This window comes from Pan paniscus, chromosome 16 (genome assembly GCF_029289425.2).
Source record: "Pan paniscus chromosome 16, NHGRI_mPanPan1-v2.0_pri, whole genome shotgun sequence".
NCBI classification, from domain to species: Eukaryota; Metazoa; Chordata; class Mammalia; order Primates; family Hominidae; genus Pan; species Pan paniscus.
The window spans coordinates 79,176,516-79,195,023 of NC_073265.2; the positions used below are offsets into that span (position 1 = coordinate 79,176,516).

At 49.4% G+C, this 18,508-nt stretch overlaps 2 protein-coding genes across 12 annotated transcripts in view; one reads left to right on the forward strand and one right to left on the reverse strand.

Moving 5' to 3' along the window:
• Positions 1–1,693, forward strand: part of TICRR (TOPBP1 interacting checkpoint and replication regulator) — a 52,193-nt gene extending 50,500 nt beyond the window's left edge. For both annotated transcript variants that reach the window (XM_003820426.7, XM_008973886.6), the window contains exon 22: positions 642–1,693. In XM_003820426.7, the coding sequence (XP_003820474.4) occupies positions 642–772 (131 nt within the window). In that variant the 3' untranslated portion in view covers positions 773–1,693. The remainder of the gene's footprint in view (positions 1–641) is intronic.
• The window catches only part of KIF7 (kinesin family member 7), a 39,048-nt gene that overhangs the window by 9,019 nt on the left and 11,521 nt on the right, over positions 1–18,508 (reverse strand). For 8 of the 10 annotated variants that reach the window (XM_055098965.2, XM_055098963.2, XM_024925703.4 and 5 more), the window contains exons 11-19: positions 15,831–16,033; positions 7,303–7,500; positions 6,758–6,883; positions 6,441–6,617; positions 5,105–5,320; positions 3,902–4,108; positions 2,990–3,188; positions 2,665–2,811; positions 1,642–2,475 (exon numbers count right to left, since the gene is read on the reverse strand). In XM_055098965.2, the coding sequence (XP_054954940.2) occupies positions 2,108–2,475; positions 2,665–2,811; positions 2,990–3,188; positions 3,902–4,108; positions 5,105–5,320; positions 6,441–6,617; positions 6,758–6,883; positions 7,303–7,500; positions 15,831–16,033 (1,841 nt within the window). In that variant the 3' untranslated portion in view covers positions 1,642–2,107. Of the gene's footprint in view, positions 1–1,641; positions 2,476–2,664; positions 2,812–2,989; positions 3,189–3,901; positions 4,109–5,104; positions 5,321–6,440; positions 6,618–6,757; positions 6,884–7,302; positions 7,501–15,830; positions 16,034–18,508 lie in introns of those variants that run through there. The other 2 variants (XM_063596916.1, XM_063596915.1) reach the window with 1 other exon arrangement.

An 18,508-nucleotide genomic window follows, 5' to 3' on the forward strand; every position in this document is an offset into this window, starting at 1 on the left:
CCGCAACATGCTGCTCATCTGCAGTCTAAGAATCTGAACAGGAAAGTGTTCTGAGTAGCACGAGTGATAGGCCTGTTTAGAGCTAGTTCCCCACAGCGGGTTTATCCGCATGTTCTGTATATTCGGTGGGACACAGTACTGACTGTAGTTATAATCAGCCTGCAGGCTCTAGGATTCCCCTTCCCCTTCCAAATCCTATTCCCAAAAGACAAGGATTTGGCTTGTTAACTGCCCTGGTTAGCAATGTTGCTTTCTGCTGCTAGAATCAAAGGGGGAGTGCAGGAGGAGGGGGCCTTTGGTGGTTCAGTTCCCTCAAGACCATGATATAAATCATGCAAAACAGCATAACCCCAGAGATCTGAGACCTAGAAAGAATACAAGATATTAACCTGAGGGAATTCAAACCACAGGTACTTTGCATTTTCAGAGCTGCTTCTTGCTGCCAGCACGGTGCATAGCTGTTAAGGGCAGGGTCCTTCTAAAAAGTGTAGGTACCATTTCTGCAGGATAAGCGAACCTCCAAGCAGTGCTGATTTTCTTAAAGTCTGTTTTTGTGTGTAACTGTCTGCGATTTAAGCCCATTTTTTTTCAGTTCGGTCCTCTGTGACTCCTGCATGCTAAGCCTTTCTACCTTCTTCTAGATGAGGACGTGGATGTTCTTCCCTCCACTGTAGAAGACTCTCCTTTCAGTCGCGCTTTCTCCAGGAGGCGCCCCATCAGCAGAACTTATACACGGAAGAAGCTCATGGGAACCTGGCTGGAGGACTTATAGCCACAAACACTACTGAGCCCAAAAGATCAAGGAGTCAGCCAGGACCCTGTGGACATAAGTTGGATGCCTGGTCCCAAGCCTCTTTTGCCATGGTCAGTGTTCAGATTGCCATTAGAATGCCTTAGGGTTTTCTAATTCCCCTTATGGATCCAATCCATCTCCTGGCCCTGCCCCTTGTTGGGGAAGTTGCAGGAGGAGAGGTGGATGGCAATGTAATTGGTGCTATAACTCAGGCAGCCTGGGAGTCAGGAAGCCAGACAAGGAATCCCATTCCAGCCTCACCCCAACCATGACCTTGGCAAGTCAAGGGGCCACTCTGCCTCATTTATGCAAATGGAGAAAGGCGCCCTCCCTGGGGTCCCTTGAGCTGCTGTAAGGCCGGGCTGCTGCGACACAGGCAGCGCTTTGTAAACTGTGAAGCCATATATGTGAAACTAAAGAGTGCATTGGGCAGTGGAAGCTATTTTTTGCCTTCCCTGTGTAACAGTAAAATCATCTCTAGTGACTGAGCACTCAGTACATTTTTGTTTAATGTTGGGCCTGAGGTTAACTGTGACCATGGTCCAGCTTGAGTGGCTTCTGGAGCAGCCACATTTCAAGGACTGTCCAAGAGTCAGCCAGTTCAGGGCTCAGGCCTCACCCATTGCCCACTCCTGGGGAGACCATCACCTGGCTCATCGTTTCCACCAAGAGTGCCCCCACAGACCCGCTGGACCAGCCTGCTGCGGGTCCTGGCCAGGGGTCTGGCTAACGGTGAGGGCTGACTCTGAACTGTCTCTCAGTCTCCAGAAAGTGTTCAAGCCTGTTGTGTTCCCAAATCTGATTCCTCCTATTGTCTTGTAAATCAAACTCTAAGTGAAAACTTCCCATTTGTCCCTTCAAAGATTTTTTTTATTAAATGGTTTTTTAAGATCCTAAAAATGTGCTAAGTCTCCCAGTTTCCCCTATATACATAAGACCATTTAAACCACAACCTGGTTGCCACCGACCCTTTCGTGATGATTCTTGGCCAAACCCCTGAACTACAAGCACATCCATTTACGCCTGAAACCAGAATTCAGAATTGTCCTGAGATTCGAGCAAGACACAAGGCGGCAATTGGGTACCACAGCTTCATGGAAGTAAGTAAGTGGTGGGAATTTGCATATTATTTTGTTAAATGAGGGTCCAGTTCTTTTGGGCCATGGCCCAAATTTGTTGATCCCAATGAGGGTACAGATGAGGGCCTGGATTTAGGGTGTGCGGTAAGGACTGCCCTTCACAGAAGCAAAACAGGCAGCTGCCCCTTTCAGCAGGATCGGAGTCTCCCTCCAAGGCAGGGTCTGCCCCGAGGGCTTACAGGGGGTTTTTCCGGACATCAATCATCCCCGGGCTGGCTCGTCGCAGTTCCCGCCGGGGCTTGGACAAAGGCCCAAAGTTCCAGGGCAGGCCTGCCTCACCCACAGGAAGCACCCGCCCCACCAGGGGCTCAGCCGCCTCCCGCTGCCTCAGTTCCTCGGGGGACCCCTGCTCCTCACCACACAGGCTCGAGCGTTTCCAGGTCAAGGGTAACGGAGCGTGGACCAAGTCCCGCGTCTCCTCCCGGGTGCGGGGGGCCCCCTCAGTGAGGGGGGACAGCCAGAGAAGCTCGGGTGCCAGGTGGAGCTCATCTTCATTTCCAGGAGCCTGTCTGCCCTCCAAGCACAGGCTCCTCTTCTCCCCACCTGTCATGGAGAGTAACGTGTCCTCATCAGAAACAGGTGGCAACACCTTCCCGAAGCCCTAGCTCCCCAGTGCCCCAGCACAATAAGCAACCTGTGAATTGAGCCAATAAAGGCTCGAGGGAGAGTGGTCTCTAAGCTTTCCCCAAAGAAAGGGAACAGGTCTGACTTCAGAGCGCGACAAGGAGTTACCCCTGCTGTGGCCTACAGCGTTCACACCGCCGAGCTTCTGTTTCAGTTCCTGGTTTATCCACATGTAACGGCCCAGTTCCTTCTCCAGAGCTTGAATCCGGGCCTCATACTGCCTCCTGCTGTCTGCTAACCCTTCACCGAGGTGGTCTAGAGTGGAAAGGTCGAGGAGAGGGTGATGAGGGCTGCAGGCGGGGCAGGCGGCCAGGGCTGTGGGGGTGGGGGCTGGGGTTGTGAGCGGTGGGCCGGGCCGCCAGGGCTGTAGGGGCAGGGGCGGTGGGGGGGATGGAGGGGGCCGGGGTTGTGAGCCGTGGGCCGGGCTGCTCACCTCGACTCTGCTGCAGGAGCAGCTGCATGTTCTGCTCGTGCTCCTTCTGCTGCAGGGTCAGCTGGCGGTCCATCTCCAGGCGCTGCCGCTCCAGGGCCACCTCCAGCCAGTACACCAGCCTCTGCTGCTCCTCCAGCTGCATCTCCAGTTCCGAGAAGGCAATCTGCTGCTGGTGCTGCTCCTCTCGGAGCGTCACCACCTGTCCCAAGACCCAGCCAGGCTCAGCCCTCATCATGACCCCTCTTCATCCAGCTAATCCTCAGTCACAGACACAGTATTGGCACACTTGCCACCACGGCACTAAGAAATCACCAGGGTCTTCCCTGCTGAGCCAAGACTTAGCCTCAGACACCTCAGCAGTGCTCTAGTTATCTTCCAACGATCAGAGCTGGCTCTCACCTTATCTGCTATCTCTGCCACAAACCCTTTCCTAGCCACACACTATGGAGCTGGGCAGAGCCTCAAGTTGTGGGATTTCATCTAGACCAACCTCAGCACTATGGACATCTGGGACCAGATAATTCTTGGTTGTGGGGGCCTGTCCTGTGTGTTATAGGATGTTTAGTAACATCCCTGGCCTCCACCCCCACCACTGTGACAACCAAAAGTATCTCCAGCCATGGCCAAATGTCACAAAAGGGCAAAAACTTCCCCTACTGAGAGCTACTATTGTGGCCATGGACCACCCTGAGGTTAGCCAATCAGAGCAGAAGTGGGGGGCGGGTAGGAAACTGGGTCTTAGTTTCACAAGTAAAATAGGCTTTAAGGTCAGGCGGCCCTGCAGATGAGTTGGTCCCGATTCTGTCCCCCAGTCTGGGAGGAAACGGGATATCCGCTGGAGCAGCTGCCATGAGACACCTCCCCACACGTGCCGCTGAGGAGGAGCTGGGGGGCCATGGGCTGGTGGCCCACCTTGTCAAAATACTTGCAGAGGAGGGCTCTGGTCTCTGAGGATGAGAGGTAGCTGAGCTTGGCCATGAGGTTCATCTCGCACTGGGACAGCAACGAGGCTGAGGCCCGAAGCACCCGCTGGCGGCATGTGATGGCCTCATTCTTATACTCAATGGCAGCATCCAGGGCCTCGATGGCCTCATCCAACTGGAACAGCGTCCGCTCCTCCTGCAGAGACAGGGGCATGCGTGGAGGAACAGCACCCACTGCCTGAATGCTGAAGTCCTGGGCAGACATGCAACAGCCAACACGTAGCCACAACTGGGCCTTAAGGGTCCCCTCGTCCCAAGGGCCAAGTCAGCGCATCGAGAGAGGTGCCCCCTGCTCACTGTCACAGCCCCAACCCCAGGGTGAGCTGGGGGCACTGCTCAGAGGTGGCCTGCTCAACTGCAAGCCTCTGTGAATGATCTGCATTCAGGAAGTTCAGAGCACCCTAACCAAACAAAAGGCATGGTTGGGACAGCCACGGAGGCACCACGGTGTCTGCTGGGTAAGCTTCTACAGATGGGGATACGTTCTAAGAAATGCATCATTAGGCGTTTTCGACGTCGTGCAAACATCAGAATATACTCACACAAACCTAGATGGTATAGCCCACCACACACCTAGGCTACAAGCCTGGACAGCATGTGACTGTACTGTAGGCAGTTGTTAACCATGGTGAGTATTTGTGTATCTAAACATAGAAAACGCACAGTAAAAATGCGGTATTATAATTTTCTGGGAGCACCATTGTTGTATGAGCTGTCATTCACTGAAATGTCACACAGCACATGACTATAGTCACATAGGCTTTCTCTCTGCTCAGGGAACACAGATGTGTGGGCATGAGGTGCACTGAGTATGCGCCTGACACTCCACACATGGAGCCGAGACGTGTGGGCAGGTACTCGAATGCAGCACAGAACAGGAGTCCAGGCTCCAGCCAGAAGAGAGCTGAGAGGTCAGCACAGCCTGGCCCCTGTGTCCCAGCCAATGAGGCCAAAGCAGGGGCAGAAGGGCCAGGCCAGCCCTCCCCAGCCCCCACCTCCACCTAACAGTGAAAACTTGGGTCTGCCGACAGCAAGGCCCAGCACCCGCAGAGGGCTGGAGCAAGGGCTGAGGAGAGCAGACAGACAGGCAGACAATGGCACCAAGGGGCTGAGCCATGGGGCCGCAGGGTACCTCGGGGGACAGCAGACTCCCCTGCCTCAGCTTGCTGTCGATCTCCAGGCGCTGCTTGAGCAGCGAGTCCTTCTCCTGGCGCAGGCTGTCGATCTCCCCGCGGATCTGCTGCTGGCTCTGGGCGCTGCCCTGCCGCAGCTGCCCGCTCTTCTCGGACAGCTCCTTCTCCAGGTGCTCCAGCCGGCTGGACACTCGCACGATATCCTCGTTGAGGGCCTGGGGGCAGAATCACCAGGGATTAGAGAAGGAACAGGCACTGTCCTCACAGGGGTGACAGAAAGGGCCGGATGTTAAGGAGGACTTGCGTCCTTCCCTCAAGAAACCAACACTCCAAATGTTCTGCTCAGCAGGGAGACCAGACTTAGTTCACAGAGACTCCAGGAGGCGGGGCTAAAGGGACCAGAGCATTTGCAGAGGGGCACTCAGAGATGGCAAGAGGAGGATAAGGACCAGAGGGACGTGGCCCTCCTGGCAAGAACAGGCAATGGGTAGGGGTGGGAGGAATGATCTGTCACTGAGATGACCAGACTGGACAGTGATAGGAATTGGCCAAGCCCCAAAGGCCTTTCTGGGAGCCAGATGCGGGAGGAAGTGAGGGCTCTCCTGGCGGAGGGAAGTTACGGATCATCCAGTAGGACCCTGGATCCTCCTGGACATCAGAGTGATGCGTGCTGGCAGGAGCAAGGCTCCTGGCCTCTGCAGGCCTAGGACACTGGGCGTGTGGCCCAAGCCCCTGTACTGGAACAGGCCCTGCATCAATGACTGCCATCCCCCTCCAGCCATCATGGTAACATGATCCCATCTGACAGAAGACAACGCTGTGGCTCAGAAGCTGACCTTCCTATTCTAGATGGAGTAATGATGCCAGGCGGAGAAGTCTCTTTCTATTTGGCTATACCACCTTCCTATACCTGCGCCGCCTCATTCTTCCTGCACAGGCCCTGAGGAGGGGGTTAATGAGTGAAATGAATTGGAGGATGGACACTTAAGAGAGGTTCTTCTATGCATACATCTCTAACTGTGTCATAAATATCCTGAAGCCCTATAGCTCATGGGGATGCACAGGATAGAACCCAGTAGGACAGAGCTTCCTCTGTCTGGAACTTACCTGGCAGAGATACCACCTAGAAGAAACTCTCCTGTCTAGACCTCGCCTGGCAGGGACATCACCTGGCAGGTTTACCACTTGGAGGGACCTCACTTTGCTAGACCTCACCTGGCAGAAACTTACTTGGCAGGAGCTCACCTGGCAAGATCTGTCCTGGCTGGACCTCACTTCACTGGACCTCACCTGGCAGGATCTCTCCTGGCTGGGTCTCTCCTGGCAGGGCCTCACCTGGCTGGATCTCAGGCGCTTGCTCTCCAGCCCCGTCTTCTCCTGCATCAGGGCCTCCTTCTTGGCCAGGATGGCCTCCCGCTTGTGGAGCTCCTCCCCCAGCTCCTCCAGCGCCCGCCGCTGCTGTAGCACCTTCTCCATCTCCTGGTCCAGCCACTTCTTCTGCTCCTCAATCTTCTAAGGAAAAGTAGGGAGGGAGGGAACTCAGGGCCCACCTCTGGCTGTGTCACCCGCCACTCGAGGTTCACTGGGGAGAAAGGTGCACCCACCAGCCAGCCCCCAGGGGAGCCCTGGGTGCGGACACAGCCTGGCCCCACCTGCTGCTGTTCCAGGCTGACCACAGAGCCGTTGCTGCCACTGCGCCTCTTCCTCTGGAAGGCCGCGATCTCTTCCGTCTTAATCTTCAGGATCTTCTGCTGCTGCTCATGCTTCAGCTCCAGCTCCTGGGTGAGGAGCTCAGTGGGCAGGGCTGTTTATGGTGCCAGCATCTTACCAGAGCCTGCCACCGATCCCAAAGCCCCCAGGAGTGCCTGCCCACTCCCAAGAGGGCCCTGCGAAGTGTCCCCCAGACCCATCCCACACAAATCTCCCTGGAGACCGGCAAATAGACGCAAACACTTAGAAATAAGCCCCACAAGATGCCAGTCACCTCATATACCTCATCTCACTGAAGTCTCACCCTGGCCTTGAGTTTCCTATAACATTCCACATTTTCAGATGAAAAAACAGACTCAGGCTAAGTGACCTGCTTTCTAAGGTCACGTGGCTGTGGGTGGCAAACCCTGCCTGGGCTCCCCTGGCTGGGCCGCCAGCTCAGCCTATTGGCCTGGACAGAAGGTCCCCACCCTGCCGTGAGCCTGACCTTGACGCGGTGCTGCCGCTTGCTCATCTCTGCCTCCAGGCGCCGCTTCTGCTCCGTCTCCTCGCGAAGCCGCCTCTGCAGCTGTCCCTGCTGCTGCCGCATGAGCTGCACGTTCTGCTCGAGCTCCTGCAGTCGCTTCTCACTCTGGGCCGACAGTGACACCAGCCGCTCCGTAGCCTGCTTCTTCTCCTTCAGCACCTGGGACCCACACAGTCTTCACTGGGCCATGCACGGGGCTACCGCGAGCCTGTCATAGTGCTGGGCACTCAACAAGGGCAGGCAGATAGAGGGCAAATGGGTAGGTGGGTGATAGACCAATAATAATAACAGAGGCCGGGTGCGGTGGCTCATGTCTGTAATCCCAGCACTTTGAGAGGCTGAGGCAGGCGGATTACTTGAGGTCAGGAGTTTGAGACCAACCTGGCCAACATAGTGAAACCCTGTCTCTACTAAAAATACAAAAATTAGCTGGGTTTGGTGGTGGGTGCCTCTAATCCCAGCTACTCAGGAGGCTGAGGCAGGAGAATCACTTGAACCCGGGAGGCAGAGGTTGCAGTGAGCCGGGATCGTGCCACTGCACTCCAGCTTGGGCAACAGAGCCAGACTCTGACTCAAAAAATAATAACAGGACACAGGAGCCAAGATGGCCAAATAGGAACAGCTCCGGTCTACAGCTCCCAGCGTGAGTGACGCAGAAGACGGGAGATTTCTGCATTTCCATCTGAGGTACTGGGTTCATCTCACTAGGGAGTGCCAGACAGTGGGCGCAGGTCAGTGGGTGCACGCACCATGCGCGAGCCGAAGCAGGGCGAGGCATTGCCTCACTCGGGAAGCGCAAGGGGTCAGGGAGTTCCCTTTCCTAGTCAAACAAAGGGGTGACAGATGGCACCTGGAAAATCGGGTCACTCCCACCCGAATACTGTGCTTTTCCGACGGGCTTAAAAAAGGCACACCAGGTGATTATATCCCGCACATGGCTCAGAGGGTCCTACGCCCACGGAGTCTGGCTGATTGCTAGCACAGCAGTCGGAGATCAAACTGCAAGGTGGCAGCGAGGCTGGGGGAGGGGTGCCCGCCATTGCCCAGGCTTGCTTAGGTAAACAAAGCACCTGGGAAGCTCGAACTGGGTGGAGCCCACCACAGCTCAAGGAGGCCTGGCTGCCTCTGTAGGCTCCACCTCTGGGGGCAGGGCACAGACAAACAAAAAGACAGCAGTAACCTCTGCAGACTTAAATGTCCCTGTCTGACAGCTTTGAAGAGAGCAGTGGTTCTCCCAGCACGCAGGTGGAGACCTGAGAACAGGCAGACTGCCTCCTCAAGTGGGTTCCTGACCCCTGACCTCCAAGCAGCCTAACTGGGAGGCACCCCCCAGCAGGGGCAGACTGACACCTCACACGGCCGGGTACTCCAACAGACCTGCAGCTGAGGGTCCTGTCTGTTAGAAGGAAAACTAACAAACAGAAAGGACATCCACACCAAAAACCCATCTGTACATCACCATCATCAAAGACCAAAAGTAGATAAAACCACAAAGATGGGGAAAAAACAGAGCAGAAAAAATGGAAACTCTAAAAAGCAGAGCGCCTCTCCTCCTTTAAAGGAACGCAGTTCCTCACCAGCAACGGAACACAGCTGGACGGAGAATGACTTTGACGAGCTGAGAGAAGAAGGCTTCAGATGATCAAATTATTCCGAGCTATGGGAGGAAATTCAAATCAAAGGCAAAGAAGTTAAAAACTTTGAAAAAAGTTTAGAAGAATGTATAACTAGAATAACCAATACAGAGAAGTGCTTAAAGGAGCTGATGGAGCTGAAAACCAAGGCTCGAGAACTACGTGAAGAATGCAGAAGCCTCAGGAGCCGATGCGATCAACTGGAAGAAAGGGTATCAGTGATGGAATATGAAGTGAATGAAATGAAGCGAGAAGGGAAGTTTAGAGAAAAAAGAATAAAAAGTAACGAGCAAAGCCTCCAAGAAATATGGGACTATGTGAAAAGACCAAATCTACATTTGATTGGTGTACCTGAAAGTGACGGGGAGAATGGAACCAAGTTGGAAAACACTCTGCAGGATATTATCCAGGAGAACTTCCCCAATCTAGCAAGGCAGGCCAACATTCAGATTCAGGAAATAACAGAGAACGCCACAAAGATACTCCTCGAGAAGAGCAACTCCAAGACACATAATTGTCAGATTCACCAAAGTTGAAATGAAGGAAAAAATGTTAAGGGCAGCCAGAGAGAAAGGTCGGGTTCCCCACAAAGGGAAGCCCATCAGACTAACAGCGGATCTCTCAGCAGAAACTCTACAAGCCAGAAGAGAGTGGGGGTCAATATTCAACATTCTTAAAAAAAAGAATTTTCAACCCAGAAATTCATATCCAGCCAAACTAAGCTTCATAAGTGAAGGAGAAATAAAATACTTTACAGACAAGCAAATGTTGAGAGATTTTGTCACACCCAGGCCTGCCCTAAAAGAGCTCCTGAAGGAAGCGCTAAACATGGAAAGGAACAACCGGTACCAGCCGCTGCAAAATCATGCCAAAATGTAAAGACCATCGAGACTAGGAAGAAACTGCATGAACTAACGAGCAAAATAACCAGCTAACATCATAATGACAGGATCAAATTCACACATAACAATATTAACTTTAAATGTAAATGGACTAAATGCTCCAATTAAAAGACACAGACTGGCAAATTGGATAAAGAGTCAAGACCCATCAGTGTGCTGTATTCAGGAAACCCATCTCACATGCAGAGACACACAAAGGCTCAAAATAAAAGGATGGAGGAAGATCTACCAAGGAAATGGAAAACAAAAAAAGGCAGGGGTTGCAATCCTAGTCTCTGATAAAACAGACTTTAAACCAACAAAGATCAAAAGAGACAAAGAAGGCCATTACATAATGGTAAAGGGAGCAATGCAACAAGAAGAGCTAACTATCCTAAATATATATGCACCCAATACAGGAGCACCCAGATTCATAAAGCAAGTCCTGAGTGACCTACAAAGAGACTTAGACTCCCACACATTAATAATGGGAGACTTTAACACCCCACTGTCAACATTAGACAGATCAACGAGACAGAAAGTCAACAAGGATACCCAGGAATTGAACTCAGCTCTGCACCAAGCGGACCTAATAGACACCTACAGAACTTTCCACCCCAAATCAACAGAATATATATTTTTTTCAGCACCACACCACACCTATTCCAAAATTGACCACATACTTGGAAGTAAAGCTCTCCTCAGCAAATGTAAAAGAACAGAAATTATAACAAACTATCTCTCAGACCACAGTGCAATCAAACTAGAACTCAGGATTAAGAATCTCACTCAAAACCGCTCAACTACATGGAAACTGAACAACCTGCTCCTGAATGACTACTGGGTACATAACGAAATGAAGGCAGAAATAAAGATGTTCTTTGAAACCAATGAGAACAAAGACACAACATACCAGAATCTCTGGGACACATTCAAAGCAGTGTGTAGAGGGAAATTTATAGCACTAAATGCCCACAAGAGAAAGCAGGAAAGATCCAAAATTGACACCCTAACATCACAACTAAAAGAACTAGAAAAGCAAGAGCAAACACATTCAAAAGCTAGCAGAAGGCAAGAAATAACTAAAATCAGAGCAGAACTGAAGGAAATAGAGACACAAAAAACCCTTCAAAAAATTAATGAATCCAGGAGCTGGTTTTTTGAAAGGATCAACAAAATTGATAGACCGCTAGCAAGACTAATAAAGAAAAAAAGAGAGAAGAATCAGATGCAATAAAAAATGATAAAGGGGATATCACCACCGATCCCACAGAAATACAGACTACCATCAGAGAATACTACAAACACCTCTACACAAATAAACTAGAAAATCTAGAAGAAATGGATAAATTCCTCGACACATACACTCTCCCAAGACTAAACCAGGAAGAAGTTGAATCTCTGAATAGACCAATAACAGGAGCTGAAATTGTGGCAATAATCAATAGCTTACCAAGCAAAAAAAGTCCAGGACCAGATGGATTCACAGCCGAATTCTACCAGAGGTACAAGGAGGAACTGGTACTATTCCTTCTGAAACTATTCCAATCAATAGAAAAAGAGGGAATCCTCCCTAACTCATTTTATGAGGCCAGCATCATCCTGATACCAAAGCCGGGCAGAGACACAACCAAAAAAGAGAATTTTAGACGAATATCCTTGATGAACATTGACGCAAAAATCCTCAATAAAATACTGGCAAACCGAATCCAGCAGCACATCAAAAAGCTTATCCACCATGATCGAGTGGGCTTCATCCCTGGGATGCAAGGCTGGTTCAATATACGCAAATCAATAAATGTAATCCAGCATATAAACAGAACCAAAGACAAAAACCACGATTATCTCAATAGATGCAGAAAAGGCCTTTGACAAAATTCAACAACTCTCAATAAATTAGATATTGATGGGACGTATCTCAAAATCATAAGAGCTATCTATGACAAACCCACAGCCAATATCATACTGAATGGGCAAAAACTGGAAGCATTCCCTTTGAAAACTGGCACAAGACAGGGATGCCCTCTCTCACCACTCCTATTCAACATAGTGTTGGAAGTTCTGGCCAGGGCAATTAGGCAGGAGAAGGAAATAAAGGGTATTCAACTAGGAAAAGAGGAAGTCAAATTGTCCCTGTTTGCAGATGACATGATTGTATATCTAGAAAACCCCATTGTCTCAGCCCAAAATCTCCTTAAGCTGATAAGCAACTTCAGCAAAGTCTCAGGATACAAAATCAATGTACAAAAATCACAAGCATTCTTATACACCAACAACAAACAGAGAGCCAAATCATGAGTGGACTCCCATTCACAATTGCTTCAAAGAGAATAAAATACCTAGGAATCCAACTTACAAGGGATGTGAAGGACCTCTTCAAGAAGAACTACAAACCACTGCTCAAGGAAATAAAAGAGGATACAAACAAATGGAAGAACATTCCATGCTCATGGGTAGGAAGAATCAATATCATGAAAATGACCATACTGCCCAAGGTAATTTACAGATTCAATGCCATCCCCATCAAGCTACCAATGACTTTCTTCACAGAATTGGAAAAAACTACTTTAAAGTTCATATAGAACCAAAAAAGAGCCCGCATCACCAAGTCAATCCTAAGCCAAAAGAACAAAGCTGGAAGCATCACACTACCTGACTTCAAACTATACTACAAGGCTACAGTAACCAAAACAGCATGGTACTGGTACCAAAACAGAGATATAGATCAATGGAACAGAACAGAGCCCTCAGAAATAACGCCGCATATCTACAACTATCTGATCTTTGACAAACCTGAGAAAAGCAACGGGGAAAGGATTCCCTATTTAATAAATGGTGCTGGGAACACTGGCTAGCCATATGTAGAAAGCTGAAACTGGATCCCTTCCTTACACCTTATACAAAAATCAATTCAAGATGGATTAAAGACTTAAATGTTAGACCTAAAACCATAAAAACTCTAGAAGAAAACCTAGGCATTACCATTCAGGACATAGGCATGGGCAAGGACTTCATGTCTAAAACACCAAACGCAATGGCAACCAAAGCCAAAATCGACAAATGGGATCTAATTAAACTAAAGAGCTTCTGCACAGCAAAAGAAACTACCATCAGAGTCAACAGGCAACCTACAAAATGGGAGAAAATTTTTGCAACCTACTCATCTGACAAAGGGCTAATATCCAGAATCTACAATGAACTCAAACAAATTTACAAGAAAAAAACAAACAACCCCATCAAAAAGTGGGCGAAGGACATGAACAGACACTTCTCAAAAGAAGACATTTATGCAGCCAAAAAACACATGAAAAAATGCTCACCATCACTGCCCATCAGAACTGCAAATCAAAACCACAATGAGATACCATCTCACACCAGTTAGAATGGCAATCATTAAAAAGTCAGGAAACAAGAGGTGCTGGAGAGGATGTGGAGAAATAGGAACACTTTTACACTGTTGGTGGGACTGTAAACTAGTTCAACCATTGTGGAAGTCAGTGTGGCAATTCCTCAGGGATCTAGAACTAGAAATACCATTTGACCCAGCCATCCCATTACTGGGTATATACCCAAAGGACTATAAATCATGCTGCTATAAAGACACATGCACATGTATGTTTATTGCGGCATTATTCACAATAGCAAAGACTTGGAACCAACCCAAATGTCCAACAATGATAGACTGGATTAAGAAAATGTGGCACATATACACCATGGAATACTATGCAGCCATAAAAAATGATGAGTTCATGTCCTTTGTAGGGACATGGATGAAATTGGAAATCATCATTCTCAGTAAACTATCACAAGAACAAAAAACCAAACACCGCATATTCTCACTCATAGGTGGGAATTGAACAATGAGATCACATGGACACAGGAAGGGGAATATCACACTCTGGGGACTGTGGTGGGGTGGGAGGAGGGGGGAGGGATAGCATTGGGAGATATACCTAATGCTAGATGAGGAGTTAGTGGGTGCCGCGCACCAGCATGGCACATGTATACATATGTAACCTGCACATTGTGCACATGTACCCTAAAACTTAAAGTATAATAATAATAAATTAAAAATAATAATAACAGTATACTAATAATGGTAAATACTACGACATTTACGCACCAGGCACCACACTAAGAGCTCTGTGTATATTAAATGGTCCTAATGAGCCTACAAAAAGTGTAATTATGATTATCCCTATTTTACAGATCAGAAAACTGAGGCAGAGAGGTTAGGAAACTTGACCAACGACACATAGCTAGTAAGTGGTAGAACTGGGATTCAAACCTGAGCAGTCAGGCTCCAGAGCCCATGCTCTCAACCACTCCACGATATTGTCTCTTGGACATTTGAACTGAGAAAATAAGGATGGGTGGGCATCTGCAAGGATGGACGGATGGAAGGGTGGGAGGGACAGATGGCTAGGTGGGCGAGATCATATGAAGGTAAAAAAATAGGATAGGCCAGGCACAGTGGCTCATGCCTGCAATCCCAGAACTTTTGGGAGGCCAAGATAAGTGGATCTTGATCACTTGAACACCTGAGGTCAGGAGTTCAAGAGCAGCCTGGCCAACATGGTGAAACACTGTCTCTACTAAAAAAAAAGAAAAAAAGAAAAAAATTAGCCAGGTGTGGTGGCACCTGCCTGTAGTGGCACCCAGCTACTCAGGAGGCTGAGGCATAAGGATCACTTGAACCCAGGAGGCAGAGGTTGCAGTAAGCTGAGATTGCACCACAGCACTCCAGCCTGAGCAACAGAGTGAGACTCCGTCTCAAAAAATAAAAAATAAAAACAACAGGATGGAGACCGTTATGGGCTGAATTGTGTTTCCCCAAAATTCCTATATGAAAGCCCTAACCACCAGCACCTCAGAATATGACTGCGTTTGGAAAGAAGGTCTTTAGAGAGGTGATTAGTTTAAATGAGGACATTAGGGTGGGCCCTAATCCAGTATGACCAGGGTCCTCATGACAAGAGGAAGAGATACCAGGGCTACAAGCAGGGGAAAGGCCGTGTCAAGACACAGCCAGGAAGTGGCCGTCTGCACACCAAGAAGTGAGGCCTCAGGGGAAACCAGACCTGTAGACACCTTGAGCTCGGACTGACAGCCTCCAGAGCTGGGAGAAACTAAACTTCTGCTGTTTAAATCCCCCTAGTCTACCGAAGTTTGCTATGGCAGCTGTAGCAAACTAAGACAGAGAATGCATGAATTAACAAAAGGGGATGGAAGGGGTGGATGCACCTGTGGATAAATGGACAGGTGGTCAATCCACTGATAAAAGGCTAAACCAGCTAGGCGCGGTGGCTCACACCTATAATCCCAGCACTTTGGTAGGCCCAGGTGGGTGGATCACTTGAGGTCAGGAGTTCAAGACCAGCCTGGCTAACATGGAGAAACCCCGTCTTTACTAAAAATACAAAATCAGCTGGGCGTGGTGGCACGTGTCTGTAATCCCAGCTACTCAGGAGGCTGAGACAGGAGAATCACTTGAACCCAGGAGGCGGAGGTTGCAGTGAGCCAGGATGGTGGCACTGTACTCCAGCCTGGGCAACAGAGTAAGACTCTGTCTCAAAGAAAGACTAAACCGATGCATGGGTTTGACGGACACATGGACCAACGGATAGACAGACAAGGGAGAATGGGATGGAGGGGTAAGCGAATGGAGAGCTGAAAGGGGGACCGGGAGACAGAGGACTGCACGCTGCAGGGTAGGTTTCTTTAGACGCCCACCCTTCACCCTCTCGTTGCTCTCCCAGGTGGTCTTCAGGCAGGACCTGCCCCCTGCCTCTACTGTGTGTAAAGCTGGGCGGACCCCCAGCTTCTATACCAGCCTCACCCTGCAGGGCCAGGGCTGGAGCACAAGGTTCCACAGTGAACTTGGGCCTCAGAGCCCACATGTCCTGGTCCCAAGGATGGCAGCCTAGGAGGCAGGAGTCACCCCAGCACCCCACCCTGAGGCCCCGAGACTAACCTGCACCTGGCTCTGGGCCGCAGCGACCCTCCTGCGGAACTCCTGGAGCCGAGACCGCTCGCCAGCATCCTGGGGCTCCTTGCCCTCGAGCTCCCGCAGCTGCCTCTGGCCTTCACTCAGCTCGGCCCGCACCTGCTCTGCCTCCTGCTCCAGCTCCCGGATACGCTGGCTGTGCTGGCGGTTCAGGGCCTGAGCTGCCTTTCCTGGAAGAAAGCGGGAATGTCAGCACAGGCAGCCCTGCTCCACCGAGAGGGCCAGCTGTTTGTCCCCCTGGGAGGTTTCCCAACCCTTGGACACCTGTGTGGGTTTCACCAAGCCTTTGCACCACCAGTACCACAGTTTACTTAATATTTTTCTTCAAATCAACTCTATTTATTTATTTATTGAGACGGAGTTTGCTCTTTTTGCCCAGGCTGGAGTGCAATGGCGCAATCTTGGCTCAGTGCAACCTCCGCCTTCCGGATTCAAGTGATTCTGCTGCCTCAGCCTCCCAAGTAGCTGGGATTACAGGCACGTGCCACTACACCTGGCTAATTTTGTATTTTTAGTAGAGATTGGGTTTTGCCATGTTGGCCAGGCTGGTCTCGAACTCCTGACCTCTGGTGATCCACCCACCTTGGCCTCCCAAAGTCCTCGGATTACAGGCGTGAGCCACCGCGCCCAGCCTCAACTCACCTTTTAAATGAGCCTCATCCACTGCAGCGACCCAAGGAAATTACAAATTAGTTTTATTTTTACCAAATGCATTCTAAAATAAATATGTAATCTGAACCTGTATATAATTAAGCCTTTAGAACTAACTTTCATTTCCAGGAAATCTGGAGGACAAAAGAATGAGCTAAATGACACCACAAAAAAGCAAACAGACAAACCCCAAACATGTGGGGTTTGGGACATTCAGCAGGATGACTGAGAGAAGGGAGATGTCAGAGACCTCAGAAACAAATACAGTCGGCCCTCTGCATCTGTGGGTTCCACACCCATGGGTTCAACCAACCATGGATGGAAATTATATTTTTCTAAATAAATGGCTGCATGTGTACTGACCATGTACAGATTTTTCTTATCATCATTACCTAAACAATACAGTAAAACAACTATTTACCCAGCTTTTACATTGTATTAGGTATTGTAAGAAATCTAGAGATGATTTAAAGTGATTTAAAGGAAGATGTGGGTCAGTTACTGTAAATACTATACCACATTATTTACTAAACCTTTTTTGAGCATCCACAGATTTTGGCATTCACGGGGTCCTGGAACCAATCCCACATAGATATCAAGTGACGACTGTATGATGTGTGTGTGGAACAAATTTGGAGCCTGATTCAAGCGATCCAGCTATAAACAGATACTGCTGATAATGGAGAGAATGTGCTTATGCTCTGGTCATTAAGAGGACTGTGCCGGGTGCGGTGGCTCACGCCTCTAATCCCAGTACTTTGGGAGGCTGAGGTGAGCGGATCACGAGGTCAAGAGATCGAGACCATCCTGGCCAACATGATGAAACCCCGTCTCTACTAAAAATACAAAAATTAGCTGGTTGTGTTGGCACACGCCTGTAGTCCCAGCTACTCGAGAGGCTGAAGCAGGAGAATCACTTGAACTCGGGAGGCAGAGGTTGCAGTGAGCCAACATCGTGCCACTGCACTCCAGCTTGGCAACAGAGTGAGACTCCGTCTCAGAAAAAAAAAAAAAGAGGACATTAGTTTCATTAGGTGTGCTGATGGTATTACAGTTAAGTGAAAAAAAAAAAGTTCCTATTTTTAAAGCAGCACACTGGGAGGTATAGGGAAGAAAGGACATGAAGTCTGGCATGTCCTTCAAAATATTCAGCAAAGAAAAAAGGGAGAGGAGGTAAAACAACTGTGGAAAACTCTTGGTAACTACTAAGTCTGGAGGATGGGTATATGGGACCCATGGTACTTGTCTCATGTCTGGTTGAAAATATTTATGATGAATTTGGTAACAAATTCATTAACTATTAAAAACGCTCCACTGGCCAGCACCTAAAACTACCCCGTGTCCCCTCCTTCACTCATATCACCAGTCATAGGCATAACACAATTTGGAGACACTCAGTCCTCCATGACACTCACTGTGTGCTCCCCAGGACTGAAAGATACTTTGCCCAGCACAATGGCTGAAACATTGCAGGCACTTGATAAGTAAGAAGAAGTGCTGGGCATAGTGGCTCACGCCTGTAATCCCAGCACTTGTGGAGACTGAGGCGGGTGGATCACCCGAGGTCAGGAGTTCAACACCAGCCTGGCCAACATGGTGAAACCCCATCTCAACTAAAAAAAAAAAAAAAAAAAAAAAAAAAAAATTAGGTGGGTGTGGTGGTGGGCGCCTGTAATCCCAGCTACTCGGGAGGCTGAGGCAGGAGAATCGCTTGAACCCGGGAGGCAGAGGTTGCAGTGAGCCAAGATCACGCCACTGCACTCCAGCCTGGGTGACGAGTGAAACTCTTTCTCAAAAAAAGAAAAAGAAGAAAAAAGAAGTACTGCTTACTAAGAGCTATTCTAAGCACTTCACCTGAATTAACTCACTTCACCCTCACAACACCCCTATTCAGTAGGTATAACGACTATCCCCATTTTAGAGATGAAAAAACTGAGGCACGGAGGGTTTATGCTACTTGCTCAGGGTCACACAGCTGGAAGAGGCTGGGCTGA